Here is a 20,507-nt window from a genome sequence, read left to right as displayed (position 1 = left end):
TGTGATAAACTGATGACTCAAGGCAATCCAAGGATTATAGCCGTCGCGGGCTACTATTTGGTTAGTTTATGGCTGATTGAGAGTTAGCACAATGGTAAAACTTACTTGCGGTATGCCACATACTACTTGAATATTTACGTAGAAACAGAAAAGACTAAAAGTTGAAAAATTGTCGAGCTTGACAATTGTTTTAATAAAACGTAAGTAACTACAATCAGAGAACCGAGATTTCAAATATTAAAACCTAAGTCTCTACACGCGCGGCGCCGTCTTCTATGAGGCCAATCTTTTTGCGTATGTACAGCTGGTTTGGGTTTTCCAATTCACCTGCAATAAATTCTGCTACATCCTCGAAATGTACCGAATTACGCAGAGAAAGCAAATTACTAAAGACATCTAGGTATCCTCCACACAGAGGCATCTTTCTGAGAATGGATGTCTTCCATCCCGCAGGAACAGATATCGACGCTAACAACCCTTTCAACTCCCTCTGCTTCTCGACATGATCCTTCACTTCAGAGACAGCCTTGGACCGTGGTGTCATATTTCCTGGGCACAGACACGACCAGGTTAGATGCTTCGATGATTCCAGCAACGACAATTTATGGACATCTTCTCGATACAATGGCAAGCTGGCATGGGATGAGTTTGATGACCGTGCAACATTGCCCAGTTGATAAGACTCACTAATCATATAACGTATATTGGGAAGCGTAAGGCACATCAAGCAGCAGCATACCACCTACAAACCAGCTTCGAATTTTGATTCGCTGCTCCAAGCCTACATCTTTTAAGGCATGTACAATGGCCTCCTCAATCTGCGGAGCCTGGCTGGAGTTCCAAGGCATCATAGGTGCTGCTCCTGCTGCGTTTATAAGAGCTTGAATGCGAAAATTGCAGAGTGCGTCAGCGACATCATTGCGCGATGTGACATCGCCCTGAACAACGTTGATGTTTGCTATGATTGATGCAGGTACCAAAAGCTGTAGCTTCTCTCTGTTGCGGACAAAGGCTGTGACTTCGTGATTGTGTGCCAGGAGTGCAGGTAAAATGCGGGATCCTAGATTACCTGTAGCCCCAAGGAGAAGTACCTTCATTGCGGCCAAGTTGGTGCAAGCTTATGAAGTTTTCAAAATAAAACAAAATTAGAACCAAATAATTCAACGACGTGAAGGGATAGATATTAATAGGAATTTTAAGTTGAGGTACTTGAAACAACTCACTTAATGTATGGCTGAACAATACGCTGGAAGCGGGAATGGTTTTACACCATCGCGGGTATTGGAAGGCTCTACGGGGCTCTTAAGTAGCCTATCTAAATGCCAACCAAGGGGTTCTTTTAGGTAGCTGTAGCCTATCAAATGCCAGCCAATCAGGCGACCAACTAGCATTCACTCCAAGTCTTCCTAAGCCATGTGGAGCCAATTGCTTCTCATGCCGAGTAAATTAGAACATTCGTTTGCATACATCGGAGTAGTACAAGACAAGTAATAACTAGCCACCCCAACCCCCTGGGTTATATATCACTAATGACCGGTATGCACGAGCCAATGCGGGAATCACGATCTACCAAGTCAACCCAGCGTTCTGGAGTTGGGGAAGCGCTTAGGCCTCGCTGCAGTTATTGTCATGAAACGAGAGCAATCTTCTGAGATCACCTCCATAATTATTCGTCACAAAAGAGTGTGTGACATTCTTCCGCTGTGAGGAGTAGTAAAGTACCTGAGGGGAGGGGCGCCGGAGGGCACCCGCTCTTGTGGTACACCGTACCCAAGACGGTTTGTTCAGGTAAGATCTTATAAAATGTCACTTCCATTTCATGCGGGACTGACGTACTGTCAGAGCATTACTCTCCCGAATTATAAGTGTTTGAAGTTGGATTCACGACTGAAGCTTTTTAGAAGCTAATACAAGTAGCCAATTGTATCGTTCTAAGTCGATGTGACAGCAATAGGGTAGTGACTGTTCGAAAAGACGGTTCCTATCAGAGTGGCTTCAAGATCCCATTCTCATGGGTCATCCTCTGTGATGCATAGAGAATCATCAATCTAGTATATGGAATGCCCAGAGAACGCGTAGCGAAAGCCGCATCACGAAATGGTTTTGGAAGATCACTGAAGTCTATGCTCTCCAGTCGAGATTTGAAAGTCTTCTTTGTTGTTGTAAATGGCTGATGACCTCCCCAGCCGTGACTAAATGCTGTATATTTCACCCTACATATTTAATGTGTGCTCGAGTTGAAGATGCGTAACATCAAGCACACAAGTAGAGATCAGTGGGTCGTACTTATCAACCCAGCAGCGGCAGCGCTTGTGAGCTTTCATACCAAAATACATCAACTCATTCGTAAGATTAAAATTGTGATTTGTGTCAGGATTTGGATGATTAGGCATGCCAATAAGCACATTAAATTAGAAGAAAGTATTTAATATGTCATCTAGACAAGAAATAGTTGAAAATAAAAAGGACTCTTTAAATATTGCAAGTGTTATAAAAGTAATCTAAAACTACTTTGTCACTTACTCAAACCCTAAAGTCCCGCCTCCAATCAATGATTCTATCTCCTAGAATAAAAGATTGTGTGCTCTACTCAAACCACCTCTACCTCTCTCCCCCGCGTTCTCTCCCCCTCCGTAATCCCCTCCCGACCACTCCCCCATCTAATCGCCACGAAAAGCTTTAAGCAGCAACACACTTCCAAGAAGAGCTCTTGTCATTGATCCAACTAGGGAATGACGAAGCACCAGGACTAGCATTGAAACTGAACCCAGTACCAACGCAATTGGCATCACTAAGATTCACACATCAGCAAGAATTCCCCGGTTCATATGGGTCTAAAGAAACACTTACACCCAAGTAGTACATCTGAATCCCGGCTTCGCCTTTCCAGACGAAACACGATCGTTGAAGTTCGATGGGAGATTGACACATTTTCCAACATCGGAGGAGCCAGTGAATTTGAGACCGAGGAAACCACTTGGTGGTGTTAGTACGTCTGTAAGTTGTAAGGTCGGTTTGGGGAGTGGAGACTCACGAGTCTTGCCAGAGATCAATGAGCTGTTGAGCTCTGGCCTCGACGGCTGGAACGGCTACGGGAGCAGCAGTTGCCATGACAGCGAGGATGGAAGTGGCGATGATGGTTGTGAACTGCATTTTGGCTGTTGGTTGATTGAAATCTGAAGAGATTTGAGGATTAAAGATGAGATGGTATTAAGGGTAATGTTTAGATGAGATTGTGAAGATACTGAAGAGGGTGAGGAGGAAATTTTGAGAGCAGGTAAACGGACCTTTAAGTACTAAAGATGTTGATGTAGAGTTCTAATTGCATAATAGAATCATGTCAGATATTACTCGGCTGCGGTAAAGACCTATCCGTAGAAATTGAATGAAAGTTCGGTGAAGTATCACATCAGATCTATTCTCGACATCATGCCGGAATTGCAGCAATTAACTGTCATGATGGTCACGCCGGCGAGCAATCTGCAAGAAATACCCAAGAACATGGAGCTCAGCTGCGAGAATCTGACTTTTGGTGGATATATTGTTGGAGTGCTTCGCGAATAGCAACGATTCCTGATGAGCTCTATGAGGTATTTGACTCAGGAAAGTGATATTTACAGTTCTCACATCTTTCCTAGCCTCAGGTTGATGCTGTGGAACGAAGGGTAGTTGAATGTTATCCTGGCACACCATGAAGTGAAAACGAGAAGATATTATACACGCGGATATCTTGCTCATCTTACATTTGTTGACTAAGACTTTCAGTTGTGCAGAAGTGCATGTAGTGAGAAAGTGGATGAGAAAACGGCATTTCTCAATTCCCTACGTCCAATAGTGTGATATTCCTTTTTGACGGGACACCTCACTGAGATAGAATACCGAAACGCTATATTTACCCAGTTCTTCTGAGTAAAGGTGAAATATTGTCTCTATTTGAAAAAAAACTATATATCACTGTTGAGGAAGGAGTCTTGGAAAGTCGCTTTCTGAAAAGTTCATGTTTTGGTGATGTCCCGCCATTTTGCAATGCACAGGTGACCGGTAAGAGAAAGTACACGGTAGATAACTAACACGATGACTCTAACCTATCACATTATTCCGCTACAACAAGCCTAACACGGAGGATGATACCGCGCAGAAAATAAGTATTTCCAGTCAGACGCGCGGTGGAATGTTGACGCGAGTAAGACAGATATTAAATCTCACGAGAACAATTCGCCTGTTGATCTTGGCGATGACTGCTAAGGCCGCAACCATATTGCTGATGGAGTATTTTGGTATATGAGTACGTATATGCATTTCATAATACTATGGGGGAAAACTTCTTGGTTTGGGTTGGGCTCCTGAGTAGCGAGTTCTGCGACTCGAATACAAAGTAAGCCAGTGCGTTGCAAGTCTGACGGGACACTTCTTTACGGCAGAATAAGGGTACTCTGCTCAAATTTCATAATTACTCTATTAATTTGAGTAAACATACATCGTTCCGTCTATTGAAAAGGGTAAAAGAAGCCATTCAAGAAGGTGTGTTAGAAAGTGGATTTCCAAACGTTGTTACATTTAGAAGTCTTGCAACGCCCTGGTGACATGTATCTCCAAGTCCCAACGAATCGAGAAGGCTCCATGAAGCGGCAACCGTGAACTTGTGTAGGTCGCCCAGATAGCGTTCCGTTAACACATTCCCTGTCAGTTCAGAGGTGAATGTCGAATGGGCATGTGTTTAGGTGCTGGCAATTTTACTCGCTAAGCAGGTAATCTAGTAAGAACTAACACAACTTGTTCATATCTGACATTGGCAAATGTCGATAGTCCTGTAGTATACCGAATACATTTCAACATATTGGATACGACAAAATGACTATTCTGCGCCCTTGTGCCAAACTTATGGGGAGGCTGCTAAGCGAGCTGACCAGTCCCCCCTATACAATACTTGCAACTACTTCGCCACTGGGAATGTATGCTGCCGAGTATCGCCACTGCATAGGTATTCTGGAAAGCCATCTCGAACTGTAACACAGGAAGCAGCAGCTACATTCTGCTCGGTGAAGGGACAAAGGAGCAGTCGAAACACGATGTATTATTGGACCAAGGTGAGAAAACGTCGCATACTACGTGTACCATTCTGAGCAAATAAGACGTTTTAATGCTCTGATTAGATGGACAAAGAATCATTAGCCCTTGATTCGAATGGAAGTTGACAGAAGCAATAGGATGCTGCGATGTCAAGAATTCAGCGTTTTACCTCAGCTTTTGAGCCCAGTTCTCAGCCTTATGCAAGCTTCTTTCCGTGTAGCAGAGACCGAAGGACGTCCCCCTTCGGTCCGGAGTTTTCATAGTAGGTGCAGGGTAGTGGTGCTCGGTCATGAGCAAGCGCTCTTGGTTTGTGAGAGTCAAAGAGGAAACTGATAGAAAGAAGAAGAAACCTTGAATAGTGGTTTTTTGCAATCGGCGGTTGCAGTATGACATGAATTTGAAGTGACGACCCCTCTTTTAGCTGGCCAATAATCATGCAACGGTGCTTGAACTCTAGCGTCTAGAACCCAGCTTACTCAGTCTCAAAAACGCTCATGTCATTGTACCATTCTGTGTCATCGTGCAGAGTTGACTGATCTGCTGCAAGAAGACTGCAGGTTTTTTTTTGAAGAATTGGAGAAGTTATGGCAATAAGAACAGATGCTAGGAATTGGCGTCTAACTGACAACGGCCAAGCAAAAAGATACATGAGAAACCAAACATGCATGTGTCCTGCTTCTCGTTTGTGAAATCCCGATTTTCTGTATCAAATTGTGAACTTGCAAACTGCGAAAGCAATTACACTTTTTTCATCTCATTAGCAGAGTATTGATCGAATCTCGATCTTCAGCCAGCAAGAGGAAAGAACCACCTATAAGCACCGGGACTTGACCTTTCTCAATCCAATAAAGTAGAGGCTGTGACCAAGCACCCATCAACATCGGGCCATTATGCACATCTATGTTTCTTGACTGGGCAACTAATCACCTCTGTAGGTTTCAGATGATTTGGCGAGGCGCTGATCCGGAGAGCCAGATCATTTGGTGGTGAACCATTAAGTAATTCGAAATCTGAAAGACTTGGTGCGACAACAATAATACCCGCCTGAAAGCTAGAAGCAAATAACAAACTTTTGTTGCACGTCGAGTTATGATGACGTTCTCCAAATCTGGAACCTCGAAATAACCAAACCAACCCACAAGGCTACCAGATTAATCGTACGAAAGTCAACGGTTTTGTTGCACATCGAGAAGCAATGACGTCTTTGAAGCCTGTACCTTGAAAGATCGAACGAGACTTAGCAAAACTTAAGGACAATAAACCAATAATCACCGCGTCCATACTGCACAATATGCAAACTGTGACGAAACATGGCAAGAGTGCTTAACAAGGAATCGGCGGTTTAATGACCAGAATGGTATCAGATTACATGGAGAAAAACAACTGTCTAAATCCTAGAAATGTAAGAAATTGATGCAACTTTGCACCTCGTTGAAATCCTTTATGTATTCCCGTCCATTAAACATACATATTTGCTTACAAATTGCCAAAGAAAGAACAGCCGTAGCAACTAGAAGAACCCAAAAGACTCCTCGCTGAACGCTTCAAGATGCAAAACCCGTAAAATACAACTACAATCTTCCTCCTTATATGCTTTATTATTTCCATCTCCTCACCAATTCCCTTCCGTTCCTCAGATAGCTCATGAGATTTTCTTGACTCTTTTCTTCGCAATGTCAAGCTTGCTATTCACGCGATCAACGTCCATGTCAACTTGTGTGAGCATCTCATTCTGCAATTCCAGCTCCTGGTTGATTTGCATTCCCATCTCCCTTTGTCGACGCACAATCTTGCCAAGCTCCTCCACGTCCAGGTCTTGGTTCTCCATCATCTGTTTCTGGAGCTGAAGTACGCCTTCGTTATCCAATTCCCTCGTTTTGTCCGTTTCAGGTACTGGAGCACCAAGAACCCTTCCTGGCGGGCGCGAGACTCCAGGGCCAAACATCGCCGCCTTGGAGGTTTGCGAAGCTGCTGCCGTTGAGGTATGTGACTTGACCGCAAGACTGACAGCCAGTTTCTCCAACCCATCTCTTTCTACCTTGGCACTCCCAAGTAGATCTCTTCTTCGTCTCAGCTCACCAGCGCCCACCTTACCCTCTCCGCCTCTCTTCTCCGCATCCGCCATAATTCTTAATCCGTCCTCCAAGTTTCCTAAGAGCCCCCCCGCTTTGACCAGACATCGCTTTGCGTTCGCACCAGCTTCATGTTGTATTTGTACATTCTCCGCTCCATCTCTCCTCCCCAAAAATAACCTAGCGTCGTGCAACTGCCCCTTCATCTCGCGGTGCAAGTCCAACCAAATCAAAGGATCCGACGCCACCTGTCCAGCATCTTTCCCCAACATTCCCCGATTCCTCGCCGCAATAAGCTCTCCACGAGCGGAACTCGATGAGCCATTCGAAGAACTTGGGAGGTTTAGAAATGTACGCCAGATCGAGGTATCTCTCCAGCTTCGATCAGGGCCTTCTGCGATAGCGCGAAGATACTTCTCTAACCCTACTCGTCTAGTTTCCGTGAGTTCTGGCGAGGATGCTGTTGATTTGAACCATGATTTCGCGGGTAATGGGGCTGGTGGAGGGGAATTGACGATCGAAGTGAGCGATTGATGGAGGGTAAGGAAATCAGAGTAGCGCTTTTGGACTACGAATGTGCGTAGAGGGAGGCGGAGAGTTATGTTGTACAGAGTATACGGTTTGGCGTTCCCTTCGCTGTGAAGGATCGTAGAAGGTATGGAGATCTCTAGAGGCGGCGCCATCGCTGTTCATGGAATGTATGGATATTGAGGGGTTGGAAGTGGTTACATGTAGCCGGGAGCGACTGCTGGTCTTCATTATTCGTAATGGTGGCTATGTTGACGTCGTGTGAATGGGCGAGTTGCCTGGACAGCTTGACGGAGCTCGTGATAAGGTTCGGCCTGAAGTTGGTCAAAGCAGCCTTGGCCGGGAAGGGCTGCGGGAGCTAGGTCTAGGGTGGTGCAAATCGTCTCTTTGTCACATTTATTAGTCTGTCACATTCAAAATGATATCTGGAAAACCTTTGAATTGTTTGAATGGAATATAAAGCAGGGTATTGAATATGATCTACCTTGTAGATTTGATTTATTTGTAGCACATGTAATTGATGAATCCCCATCTTTACCAGGCGCAGTAGACAGAACAAATACATTCATCCATCATTCAAGAAACGCGGACGCTAATCTCATTATCCGTTTGTGGCTCTTCTCTGCACTCGCTGCGCTTGAACTTCAAGTACCCAGTACCCAAGTACGGTGCAAACTGTAGCCGGGAATCTAACCACTTCCTCCTTCACCTCAATGTATGTGAAATTATCGCTGGGGTATAAACTAGAAAGTCTCTTGATCATCAACCTCGGCTTCAGCGGGAATCTCGAAGCCGTCTTCTGTCGAGTAAAGAATAGATTGGATGTGTTTAATCAAACCATCTTCTTGTCTCTCAATCTCTGGATCTTCCTCACACGCCTGCTGAACCAGCAACTCGATATCCCGGAGCTTGCTGAAATAGAAGTCCCGTTCGCGCTCTAGACCTTGGACAGTCTCCTTCAATGTATTGTTTTCTTGTTGTAGCGCAGCGTTGCCCGCACCACCAGCCGCACTCTTTCCAGCCCTCGCGCCACCGATCGTAGGAGTTGTACCTCGTCGCGCTGCACCAGCGGATGCTCTGGGGGCAGCGGCTGCTGGCGCTGGGGCACCTGAACCAAGTCGCCGTGCGTTGGCATCGTAGTCACCTCCTGGGTAATATTGATCCCAATAACGCTTACTCCACTGAAGAAATTCGAGGTTGTCCTGCATCTTACATTTGATGAGCTGTTCGACGTTAACGGGTCGATCGATACCGTGTTGTTTGAAACAGTCTGAAAAATGATAATTAGCCCTTGTGTCACCACCACTTCTCGGAGCAAGGAGCGTACTTTGAAGGATCTTGAAATTTGCCAGATATGCGTATTCCGTATTCACATTAAATTTTACTCTGCCCATCGGCACATCGCGGAAGATACTGTCGAAAACCTGACACAAAGCCGCCCTGTATGCTATTAGAATCCGCTCGGCCATCTCTACGGATAGGAATAATTTGGAAAAGGGCAAAAGCAGAACGATTACTTACCCAGTCCCGCATTGTTCGACCTTTGTTATATTCAGTTGAAGCAGGTTATTGAGCCATGCTACCAGTTCTTGTCTAGAAAGCCAAATCGTCAGCCGGGATCACCTCAGTGAAGACTTTCCTGGATAACAAGCGGACCTACCGTGATTCTCCCATGATGAAATTGTTTGTCCTTCGTACAGTGAATGGTGAGGGAGACAGCGGGATTTTGGCAACTCGATGATACGTCGATGAGGGGAAAATGTGATCGCGATAGGATGTTTGTTTTTGTCCAAGCGCTCATCGGCGAGGTGATATTCCAGGGCAGGGATTTGTGTACTCCCTGAAATAAGGATCTCGCGGCTTCAAAAATATTGGCACGTGATACCCCTCCAACGAGAGCTCGGGCTGGAATCGCGTCTGTTCGCAGGGCAACTTGCAGGACGCGTCAAGAAGTCAAGAGATTCAAGTTTGATTTTCTTTTAGTCACCAGTGAGTTCTGAGATTGAAAGGTTCAGCTTCCAAGTGTGACACTATCAGAAAACGACACTCTAACGCTCCTTCCTTAAGAAGCATATGTTAGCCCTGTAGGAGTGGCAAAAGAGTATATTTACTCAAAATGATTGGGCAATATGGAGGAGCAAATATAGCCTTTTAGGCCGAACATCGTTCTTCTGCAGTAAGGAGGTATCCCGTCAGACTTCTAACACCTGTGGACAGTGAGTGATCTTGTTGGAGGATCATACTACCCCCAATACACTGTACGCTAAGATTCACTCTCGAGAAAAGAGTCCAAAATATTTATCAGCTATGTAAGTTTCATTCCTTATTGACAAAGCTATCCTCGCAATGCAATGCAAACAAATGCTATAAAGATCCCGACTCCCGAGGACTGAACACAACTCAGTCATGACTCTTTCACCAGTCCAGCGCCCACTCAATGCATAAAGCTCCCTATAAACGTCTATGTACATGAAAAATAGAGACGGGTATCATGGTCAAATTTGCAAGATCGCAGACTGGGGCTGCTGATCGATGTGTTGATATATACGACAACTCTTACGACTGCTTGAAGAGCGCAAGTGTCGCGCAGAAATTGTTACGGTTGTCTCGGTCGAGAGCCGCGGATTGACCGTTGACGGTAACCATGTTCACTGCAGCTTTGGTGGAAAGGCCGTACAGGTTGATCCCCCCGGAATTCTCAATAGAGACCATATTATTCTGACAACTCTGAGTGTCGAGGCAGACTTGAGAATAGTTTTCCTAATAAAATGATTAGCACAGTGTCTGAGGATATGGCGTGGGCGAAAGATTTGGACGTACGAAAAAGGAGTAAAGTCCAGCACCATGAATAGTCACATCTCTGGAATTCACGATTCGAAGACCCCATGCCTTTTTGCTGCTTGAACTGCCAGAAAAGACGGGGTCGGTAAATGCCGAGTTGGTTGAGAAGGGAGTGGTTGCATCAGGGTTACTCTGGAAATAAGGTGTCTCCGTCTGAATCAAAGCCATGTAAACGTTGGCCGCATTGGAAATCTGGTAGTTGTATAGAACGCTGTGCTCGGAACTGGTACCATAAAGCCAGACTGGCCCTTGGGAGGACTCGATTAGGACACCACGCCCGTTGTAGATATTGATCTGATTGTGATCGCCAAGATCAAGTTCGTGATCTGCAACCCAGAACCAGTTGTTCTCAATATAGATACTAGCTCGGCTAGTGACGTGAAGGAGCAGGAACGCGCCTATACAAGCTGGATTCGCTGGGGCAGTTACTGCGGGATTCTTGCTGCATGTGTTGGACTGTAGTTGAGTACCAGCAGTGCCTCCAATGCGGAAATGAACATCCCACATACCAGCGGAACCTTGGCTCGCCTGAGCGAGGTTCCATTGCATTAAAATGGCCCCAGGCTGTGGTCCAAGAGTCTCGAATATCAAATCAGATATCTCGACAGAGCCAGTGTCACCAGGGTTACCAACGCGGAAGACAGGTTTCGGATTCGCTTGATCCTTGAAAGCATTTCCGCCAGCCATTATCAGCGGCCACATCTCCCCAGTAATTTTGATGTTACTAGGTACTTGAACGGTGTTAGTAACGACATAAGCTCCATGGTCGAAGTAAACAATATCTCCTGCACCAACCGAATTGAAGAGTCTCTGGATAGCTTGAGTGTCGTCAGTAACACCATCACCTCGAGCACCGGCAGCCTTGACACTCTTGAATGAAGATACTGGCACTGCCTCGTATTGGGGCCTTGAGCGTGTAAAAAAGCGACCAGAACCATCAAGTAGTACTCCAGGTTTGGCGGGAGCGGCCAGCGGCCCTTGGTTAGATTGACCAGCGTTGGGACTAAGGTATTCGCGTCCCTGACCCCATAAGCTAACTTTTTGGTTTCCGCCGAGAACTGTAGCCCTGTTACCTGCATTTGACACGGCGACTGGACAATTTGCAGAAAAGTCGACGTTGTCGATGATAAGAGTACCGTTAGTTGCACCTTCCGATGTTGAATAAGCGGTGGAGATGCCAATAGGAGTATTGCTAATTTTGCTGTCGACAAGCAAAATAGATCCAACAGTCTGACTAGCAGTGCCTCCGTTGGCCATATCAATACCAATCCCGCAGTTGTTGATTTCAACACCAGAGAGAGTCCATGCCTAGAATTCTATGGTCAGACAGCTACACAAATGCAAGGAGTGGCATCAATTACTGACCCAGTTCCAGTTCATGAATATCGCCGTCTGGCAATTGTTGAACTTTAGGTTGCGAGTGGTAAATTGTTGGTTACCAAAAAATGCACCGTACTTGCCGCCATTGAAGGTCAGATCGGTCATGAAGCCACCAGATCCGTTGTCCATGAAGATACCCTGTTGACGGTTCTCGGCACCGCCATCAGTTCTCATGTTAAATACAATATTTTGCAGGCTCGTCGCTTGTGCAACTTGCCAATGGATGCCTGCACCGACATTTACCGGCATTGCAGTCGTATCAATGATGAAGTTTCGAATTTGACGGAAGAAGTTGTTTTGATTCGTGTACCAGTTGACACCACCATCCGCGTATGGGTCGGAATCTATCAACGCAATACCTTGGAAATTGGCGGCAGCTTTGATGGTTGGAAGAGTCACAGCATCACCAACAAATTGGGTGTAGTACAGCTGAACAATGGGTCTGCTGATGATATACGTTCCGGGAGGGAAGTAAACCAATGCAGGAGTGGTTGTTGAACTGTCACAACCTTGGCCACACCGATTTCCAAGAGTAATAGCGGCATTGATCGCAGCGGTATCATCAGTTGATCCTATTTTGGTGTCAGACAGTGATAAATCATGGAGCAATTTGAGGATGTCAAGTATGAACTAACCATCACCACGAGCGCCAAAGTCCTTGACATTGCGGAAGATCTGGTATCCTGCTGTACCATATCCGATGGTACCTTGTCGTGCAATAGAAGAAAGCCAGTAGCTGCTCGCAGCTACGTTCTGGGCTTCTGGAATGGGCGCCGGGGCACCTGAGACGAGAAGGAAGAGGCGCAACGCCACCAGTAGCGATATGAAGGAAAAAGCAGTCATCGTGAAGTAGAACCAGCTGTTGTGAGATGCTTTCAAGCGGGACTGTGATCAAAATAATAAGTCAGTCAAGAAATATAATATTTGCGTGGATGGAGTCGTCGGTTGTAACTGCAATGAACCGAGTTGCTCGCAGAGCAGACGTCGATACTTTGAATGATGGGTGCATGCAACGACTCTCTATCCGGAGAAAAATATATAATGGAGGATGTTTTGAGGCTCTGTGAAGATAGTCATCTGACTACTATTGTCTCCTACTAGCCATTGTTGCGAATGCGCGAGGCAGGAGCAGATATGTAGCAGGGGTACGCCAACCGAGAGATCAACAATATCAAATTAGAAGAACACTTACATTGAAAGGAGATGTATATTCTGAACGGCGGCGGCGAATAGAAGGAGTGGAGTGACTGCAGGAGTCTGAGTCTGCTATCTTCGAAATAAAATTTCTTGGGTCTATGTCTCTCCTTATATCGTCTCCCACGACATCGTCCTCCCGGCAGTCACACAACTCCAAAAGCCCTTGCTCAAGAGAAGCCCTGGCATGGGGTTCGCCAGGACAAGATCCGAGTGGCTCCATCGAAGTGAGTTTAAACTCATGATGAGGCCCGTCACCGATGGAGATGTCATGTCCAACCGGACGCATCACGGCGCTGCGGTTCTGGGGAAGGGATTATTGCAATGCAAGGTCACTCCCACAGAACTTTTACGACTAGTTAGTTCTGTACTTCTGACCAGTATCATGCGGCGGCTGCACATAGATGGGCCGACTCGAAACGGACAGTTGGGTCGTAAAGAGACTAACAGTCCGTAGATGCTCGAGGGATTGCTCGAGTGTGTAGGAGGGACGAGGTGATGTGCGTGTATTGTTCAGGGGAGATCGATGCCCACGGTACTTTCTAAGCTAGAGAATCAATGTAACAAGCTCTTCATGTGGAGAATTAAGTAAAGCATGCTGGTCAATAGTGAACGAGGTAACGACTGGATTGGCTCTGTGGAGCCCGACGATGTATACTGGTTCCTTTCACTGTCGTTGGAACAAAGTGTGTGAAACTTGAAGCGCCATCCAGATCGTGCAGAATCGATCGCTGGTTGGACGGTGCACGGTTTCCCGGAGATTTCTAGCAACGCCGCAGTGGCGCTGGGCCATGTAAATCCACAGAACCCCCGGACGAAGCCCAGCATCCGAACTTCGAGGAACATCACGCTTGCAGGGCTGTTATTCCTTTTTCATGCTCAACCACCATAAAGAAAGAGAGAAAGGGGGGTAATCCATCCTGATTTACTGGTTCAGCACTTCAGACCCGTCGAATCTCCCGGAGATCGCATTCCTATCCGTCGGTACTCTCTCTCTGCGCTGCCTCTGTCCCATCATACCAAAGCTCCTTGACGTTGGAACATTTTCACCTGTGCCACCCAAGAAAGGTCCTTCCTCTACTAGGCTTTCTCCGATAATCTTCTGTATCACCGAAGTCATGAGATCCCACCGTGCGGCAGATCACCCAAACCAAAGACCAGATCATATGCACGCCATGCACCCCGCGAGTCTTCCCCACACAAATGCAACGTCTCTCCTTCTCCAGGTCACCTCGAAGTCAACTCAGGTACAAAAGCAACGCTCGGCCCTTTTACGCAGCTGCAAGGCCTGGTGTGACTTAGCTTTAGGGGTTTTTCCTAACTCGTGCTGTATGCTTGCGGTCTTGGGTGGAGATGGTTTGGTGCTGATGAGGCTTCTGTGGTGTTTTATTAGCTTCAAAAGAAGGTCACAAATGTTCTGAGCATCCCTGAATTACTAATATGCCTTCATTCAAGCCCAATTCTTAGGAACAACCTATCCCTCTCAAGCGAATCCCTCAAATACTCGTTGGTTGGACAGCAATGTTTCAACCCAAAAGCGGCTTGAAGTGCACACTTGAAACAGTGCGCGTATCATACATGAGATGAAAGTCTAGAGCCAACTCTGGCTCAGGGGTTAGGTAAAAGAGAAGCCACGTATCTCGGCTGTTTCCTAAACTGACATCGGTCGAAGATTTTTCCTTCCTTTTGTCAAACATGTGCCATCTGAGAAATGCATGCGCAACCTTTGTTAAACATCAGAACAAGGTATTCTGTCCAGATGGCATTTTGCTTTGGGTCGTCTGCATTTGATGACGAGTATGGCTTTTATTTTTGTGGAATGATGGGGTTGTGTTGTTGTAGACGTGATCCTGTGATGCGCATACTTCTGTGGTCAGGGACGATTTGGTGTTTTCCTGTTGTCACAAGCGCTTTGAAAGACTAGCGTCGGAGTAAATCACAACTGACAGGATTTAACCTTAGCTGTAGTATTTGCAGAGTGTTCTATGCCGGACTTGTTTTCTCGATGCAATCGAGGAAGTCATCTTAGCGCAGTAGAGAAGTTCATGCCGCACTTCTTTTCTTGCTACCTAACACAACACTTTGTCTCAAAGTCTCACAAAGAATTAAGCTTATATTGAGGCTGTTGCTCACCACATGCAAGCACATCCCTCACTTCGTTCAGGATCATTAAGGTTAAAAGTAAACGATACAGAAGGGCCGTCAACACTCCGAGCTTCCTAAATCGATACAATGTCCGGTCGATTCATATTGATCCTCTGGGACCCATCCCTTAGTACCAGCGGTACCGGACAAGAGAAAGCCAGAGAGCCGAGTTCTGATTCTCATTGTAATTTAGCTCACATGTGTCCAACCTCGCGGAGGACAAAATAAGTCGCATTCACCTACCCGCAAATCTGAAACTAAATAACAAGTCTACTCCGAATAGAGCCTAAAAATTTATATTTACTTAAAACAGTTAACGAAATAGTGCTAATATTCTAAGTTAATCCACTAAATTACGATAGTTCGTCAACTTATTCGAAGAACTATTCTAGTTCGACTGCCACTTATTTTGGCCTCCGCGAGCCAACCCAGTTCGTTCGGTAAGTTCTCACTCACTATTCTACCAGCCAAACCAAGCCATCATCCAGGTCGTCCGCCGATTTACTGACAACATGCAAGTGTTATTGGACATATTTCTTCCTAATAATGCTATCCCCACTTGACACAAATGTGGTTGAGTGTATTCAAGCATGGTTGCAACGTTGTATCAAAAGCACACATGTATAATTTTGTAAGTCACGAAGAGTAAAAGCTAGTATGCTCGTCAAACTCACTTCTTTTTATCATTAGCTTTTCCTCCGTGAGTGGAACTGCGGAGGATGGTCATTTCCCGGTGGCCTAGTCAAAGGCTTAATTTTGGTGTAAAGTCTACCTTCCACACTTAAATCCCTTCATTAAGATTTCACATTAACCCAAGATTTATTCGAGGGCTCGAGTCTATCGTTTTCTTGATATGGCGTACTGAGTGATGTTTCCTTCTAAGCTGACACTGTCGCTCTGGTTGTCATGTTCTGACAACGGAGGTTCATTCTTCTTTGATGTTATATTGGACCTTGGTAGGTTCACCGGTCCCGAAACCAAACATTCCTTCAAAGCTGGAAGATAAAAGCTTCCAGTGAACAGTTATTGAAGACTTGTCGCTCTTGCTGGAGGAATTGATCTGTCACATAATGTGAAACTTCAGGCGGCTGGCTGCATATGATGCTACTCTTGGTATTGGATGTCCTTTGTTTGCATCTCGTTTGCCCCCTCATAGGCGACATGATGATAACAAAATACTGTCCTGGAGAGGATATGTTTTAAAATCGGTCAACAGAATATCCTACTTAATGCGCGAGATGCGATCCCACTGAGGCCATTCAATGCAGCAAGGCGTGTAGTGAGGAGTTGGGCTGAATCCCATCTACCTATTGGTTGGGTCACGGCGGTGACAAACAGCTTTAGGGGATAACCACAGGGTTTGGATTTGAACTGATGAAAGTGATGGTGGCAGAATAAAAATTATAGTTCTTCCTACCTGGCAACTAAAAAGCTGATACTTTCCAAAGCTATTCTCAATTGTTTTTTCATGTGTATGCGGTATCCATATGATGTTTATGCTGGCACGCGCACAACCACATATGTCAATGAATCCGTCAAATCGGGAATACCAGTTGCAGCTGTTAAACAACGTTCTACCCAAGTACTCCTGACTATTGTTCACTTCATCACCTTTATAAATTCTTCTGTTTCGGCTTGACCTTCACCTTCACCTTTAGCTGGCATCATATACTCGCTTAACTCCATTGCTCCTGCCTCTCTGGCTCAATATAGTGAACAGGTTTTCTTCTTCCAACACTACGCACCACTCAAAATTTGTTTCAAAAAAACTCACAACCATTGCTCGCTAGACCGGGACACCTTTCGAGTGGATCGAAGATCCCCCACACCTAGTCTCATCTCAATTCGACTCTAGAAAACTTCGAAGCGTCTCCACGCGCTCATAACAAGCACAGGCGTAAGTTCTTGACCGGATATGAGAATCGCATACTGACTTCGGTCGCAGACCATGAGCACCATGGGGACGAAAAGCTCGGCACAAATTCCAGAACAATCTGTAAGTTCTCCTTCAGTCTATTTGCTATCCCCACACGACGTCTATCGGATGCGCACTTTTGTCAGCTGTATTCCGTTGAAACGATCCAAAGTTATTCGAATATATCAGAACAACTCTCTCATCCTCTATAAATCTCGCGTGCTTACAATAGTAAAGACAGTTGTGGATGTGGGGGAGGCGGCAAAGAAAAAAACAATCAAGAGAATACTGGAGGCATGGAAGGTCAACAGCATTGACGACATTCTTCCCGGGTATATGAAATCCGACCTACTTGGACAAACCGCGATCATTCACTTGAGGATCATCTCTAACAAAGTCAACCTTACCGTTGCCAGAGCACTCTTAACTTCAGAGTGCGGAGGTGGACAAGTGACATTCAAAACTTTGAAAAGAATCAACCAAAAGCTCTCTGAGACAGCTGATATGGAGGAAGCAAAACCTGTCAGTAAAACGAAGTCTCACCCAAGCTCTGCATCAAAACTACCTCGAACTGGAACTCCTTTATCAAAGAAAGGAACCTCGAAGCACAAGGTTATGAGCCCAGAAGTCTTCGCAGTAAGTGACAGCAGTCCCCTCTTGATGCTTTCAACTAAAAATCCAAGACCCGTCGACCAAAACAGAGCAACAAAGAGGCTACTTTAGGAACTTCTTCCGGAGAATCGCCTGAAAAGTCAATTTTTATCGCGGAGTATACTGAAGTATGCAAGGTAAGTAGTTCGTTCGTCTATCTACTAGTGTTTTGTCACCGTACTAACACTGCAAGTAGGAAGACCCTAATATTCAATCTCGCACGCCTACTAAGAGTAGGGGCGACGCTACAAGATATCTCACTGGAGCTAGTAAAACCGAAATCAATCATGCCATTTCGAATTCCGTGCCGAGTAGGAAACGTTCTACACAGGTAGATGTTTCTCACAACACACACAAGAATGCAGAAAACACACCCACTACAAATATCAAGACGACTGCTACGCCTGCGGATAAGAGACTTTTGAGAGACTTATTTGGAACTAGCAGCCCAGCGACAGCTTTGTCCCCAGACTCTACTCCAAGCAAATCGTCCACCTCGAATAGTGTACTGAGCAAAGAGTTACCTGGATCAGGCGAGACTGAAAAAGTCACTTCTTTTGATCTCGACAAAGTTACTAGTGACCAGACGGCTGGAATGGTAGAGACTATAAGCACCGCAAAGACTGTCGGCACAGTAAAGACGGATTCGACGCCAAAACCCACGACGAGCGCTGTTCCTGAGGCTAACGCTCAAATCTCGAACATACTAGAAAATGAAGATACGAATACTGCCCTAAACCAAGAGAATAAAGGATTGTCCAAGCTCCCTAAAGAGACCGAGAAAGGTATAAACCATGAAGTAGAAGACGCCCCTAATAGCCTCAGCCTGGACCCGTACGAATCAGGCTTCAATCTTCTCAACCAAAGAATGGCAGAATATTGCGCTCAGAATCCTACACCTGACTGTACAAAGCAAGAACATTCAGTCAAGATTCCTCAACCAGCAGAGGATGCCACCGATACCATCACAGTAAACCCAGAGCTTTTTATACCTCAAAAACGGAAATCAACGAGTCCGCCACCGAGCGACCGTAAGGCCAAGGTCCCACGTACCGAGTTTGTCGTTCCTGAAGCTAAGATGACGGCTTCACCTTCGCCTATGAGAACAAGCACAAAGGTTTCATCTTCCAGTGGATCTACCAAACAAATCGAGGAGCATTCAGATACCGCCGAGGATTCAAAGGAGATTTTGTCTATCCGTAAAATGCTTAGCAGCGTCAATGAATTACTGAGAACTACCAAGAAGGAAGCTGTTAAAAGCGAACTCAATATCGTGTTGTCTGCTACGAGTAGACATCTTGAAGTCGACATCAATAGTATACTCAAGAAACACGGTATCCTCATAAGAAAACAAAAGAAGCTCGTCTTGTAGAGGGAAACCAGTCAGTTAACGGAGCCGTAGCGGTACTTTACCAGTGGATTTTTATTTGAAATTGCTTCACAGCCCGCGAGTACCACGAGAACATGGGAGGTGGTGTAGGAAGTCATAGTCAGCATTGGATTTGTTTTTATGTTTAAGAATGAGCTTTAATTTTTATGGTAGTATTTTCTGCAGGGAGGAGTGCTTATTTATAAGGGATGCGGATTGAATTATTGCATGCTACTCTAATCAGGAATGGAATTGCTTGCGTAGCCATTTTCTGTTCGCGACAGGGACGGGATATCAAAAAAGCGTTGACAATTTTCTTGCGGCGGTCATGGAATGGAAAATGGCGTGGTTTTATAGCTTGAGGGGATGCTGATTAGTAGGGTAGTTGCAATGGAATTGTGATATTTGACGATTGATTGATGCTATTTAGTGAGCCTGGGTACTTGTGTGAATGTTTATGTTGGAGAGCAAAACTTAATAAACTGGTGTTACGTCAGACATTTATGTTCCTATACTTCGCCTTGGGCCGTATTTTTAGTTACATTGTACAGATGCCATACACAGTTGTCATATCTTTATTACAAGACTCAGATAAAACAACTCATATTTCCCGCATCCCCCCTCGTGGAGGACAAAATAAGCGTCAGTCACCTGCCCACTAATCTTGAGACTGAATAAGGCGACTTTGAATAGAGCTCAAAAGCCTCATTTACTCAAAATGATTGACGAAATATGTGATAGTGTGCCAGGTCGATTGACGAAATATACGAGTTTTCGTCGATTGTTTTAAGGAAGTATCGTATTTCGACTGCCACTTATTTCGTCCTACGCGAGCCCCCCGAGAAACCGCAATTGTACCGTCTTGCAAACTACAATAAACTCTCGTGTTGGTATTTCAAATGTCAATTCCCCCGCCAACCGAATTGGCTTTCGATATCAATTTCAGTTATTGGATTTGCATATCATGAAACATATACCGTGTTGTAGCAAGGTCGTTCCACGTTGTTGGTGAGTTGCGCGGACCCTGAATATGTAAGGGCGTTGGGGGTGCGAGGAGGGTCCTTGTAAAATGCGGACGCTGGTTTGTTAGTCAGGGCAGGAGGGTGTGGGATGGGATGGTGTTTTGAGGGTGAGTGATTGACTTGTTGCCTTGAGATGGTTGTGAAAGAGCTAGATTAAATTATCGCTCATTGTATATTATATCAAATGATCAATATCACAGGCGCTTGAGAACGGAATCTGAAATTGCAAATGAGGGCCGAGAAATGATGAAGTCTGACCCCCAATAGTTTGGAAATAACCATGTGGTCCTACCCCACATGGAATTAACTTCATCGATAGC

The 20,507-nt window shown here is 45.4% G+C and overlaps 6 protein-coding genes across 6 annotated transcripts; 1 reads left to right on the top strand and 5 right to left on the bottom strand.

The window, feature by feature from the left end:
• Window positions 1-244: 244 nt before the first annotated feature.
• On the bottom strand, window positions 245-1,097 carry GLAREA_01810 (NAD(P)-binding Rossmann-fold containing protein; the record flags this gene model as incomplete). Its single annotated transcript, XM_008089026.1, has 2 exons — window positions 245-632; window positions 688-1,097. 2 exons carry the CDS (start codon window positions 1,095-1,097, stop codon window positions 245-247), a joined length of 798 nt encoding a protein of 265 aa, XP_008087217.1.
• Window positions 1,098-2,679: 1,582 nt separating this feature from the next.
• Window positions 2,680-3,153, bottom strand: GLAREA_01809 (uncharacterized protein; the record flags this gene model as incomplete). Its single annotated transcript, XM_008089025.1, has 3 exons — window positions 2,680-2,791; window positions 2,851-2,976; window positions 3,035-3,153. The coding sequence occupies 3 exons, from the start codon at window positions 3,151-3,153 to the stop codon at window positions 2,680-2,682; spliced, it is 357 nt and encodes a 118-aa protein (XP_008087216.1).
• A 3,559-nt stretch (window positions 3,154-6,712) lies between these two features.
• GLAREA_01808 (PX) lies at window positions 6,713-7,825 on the bottom strand (the record flags this gene model as incomplete). The annotated part of the gene is made up of 1 exon (XM_008089024.1): window positions 6,713-7,825. One exon carries the CDS (start codon window positions 7,823-7,825, stop codon window positions 6,713-6,715), a length of 1,113 nt encoding a protein of 370 aa, XP_008087215.1.
• A 588-nt stretch (window positions 7,826-8,413) lies between these two features.
• GLAREA_01807 (Calponin-homology, CH-domain-containing protein) lies at window positions 8,414-9,344 on the bottom strand (the record flags this gene model as incomplete). The annotated part of the gene is made up of 4 exons (XM_008089023.1): window positions 8,414-8,940; window positions 8,998-9,110; window positions 9,192-9,263; window positions 9,331-9,344. The coding sequence occupies 4 exons, from the start codon at window positions 9,342-9,344 to the stop codon at window positions 8,414-8,416; spliced, it is 726 nt and encodes a 241-aa protein (XP_008087214.1).
• An 882-nt stretch (window positions 9,345-10,226) lies between these two features.
• On the bottom strand, window positions 10,227-12,734 carry GLAREA_01806 (Pectin lyase-like protein; the record flags this gene model as incomplete). The annotated part of the gene is made up of 4 exons (XM_008089022.1): window positions 10,227-10,430; window positions 10,491-11,819; window positions 11,877-12,463; window positions 12,527-12,734. 4 exons carry the CDS (start codon window positions 12,732-12,734, stop codon window positions 10,227-10,229), a joined length of 2,328 nt encoding a protein of 775 aa, XP_008087213.1.
• A 4,453-nt stretch (window positions 12,735-17,187) lies between these two features.
• GLAREA_01805 (uncharacterized protein) lies at window positions 17,188-19,168 on the top strand (the record flags this gene model as incomplete). Its single annotated transcript, XM_008089021.1, has 4 exons — window positions 17,188-17,226; window positions 17,383-17,781; window positions 17,829-17,933; window positions 17,993-19,168. 4 exons carry the CDS (start codon window positions 17,188-17,190, stop codon window positions 19,166-19,168), a joined length of 1,719 nt encoding a protein of 572 aa, XP_008087212.1.
• Between the last annotated feature and the right edge of the window lie 1,339 nt (window positions 19,169-20,507).

The sequence above is a fragment of the Glarea lozoyensis genome (assembly GCF_000409485.1).
Source record: "Glarea lozoyensis ATCC 20868 chromosome Unknown GLAREA7, whole genome shotgun sequence".
NCBI classification, from domain to species: Eukaryota; Fungi; Ascomycota; class Leotiomycetes; order Helotiales; family Helotiaceae; genus Glarea; species Glarea lozoyensis.
The sequence above is the reverse complement of the archived record's forward strand: the minus strand, read 5'-3'. Positions and strand labels throughout refer to the sequence as shown.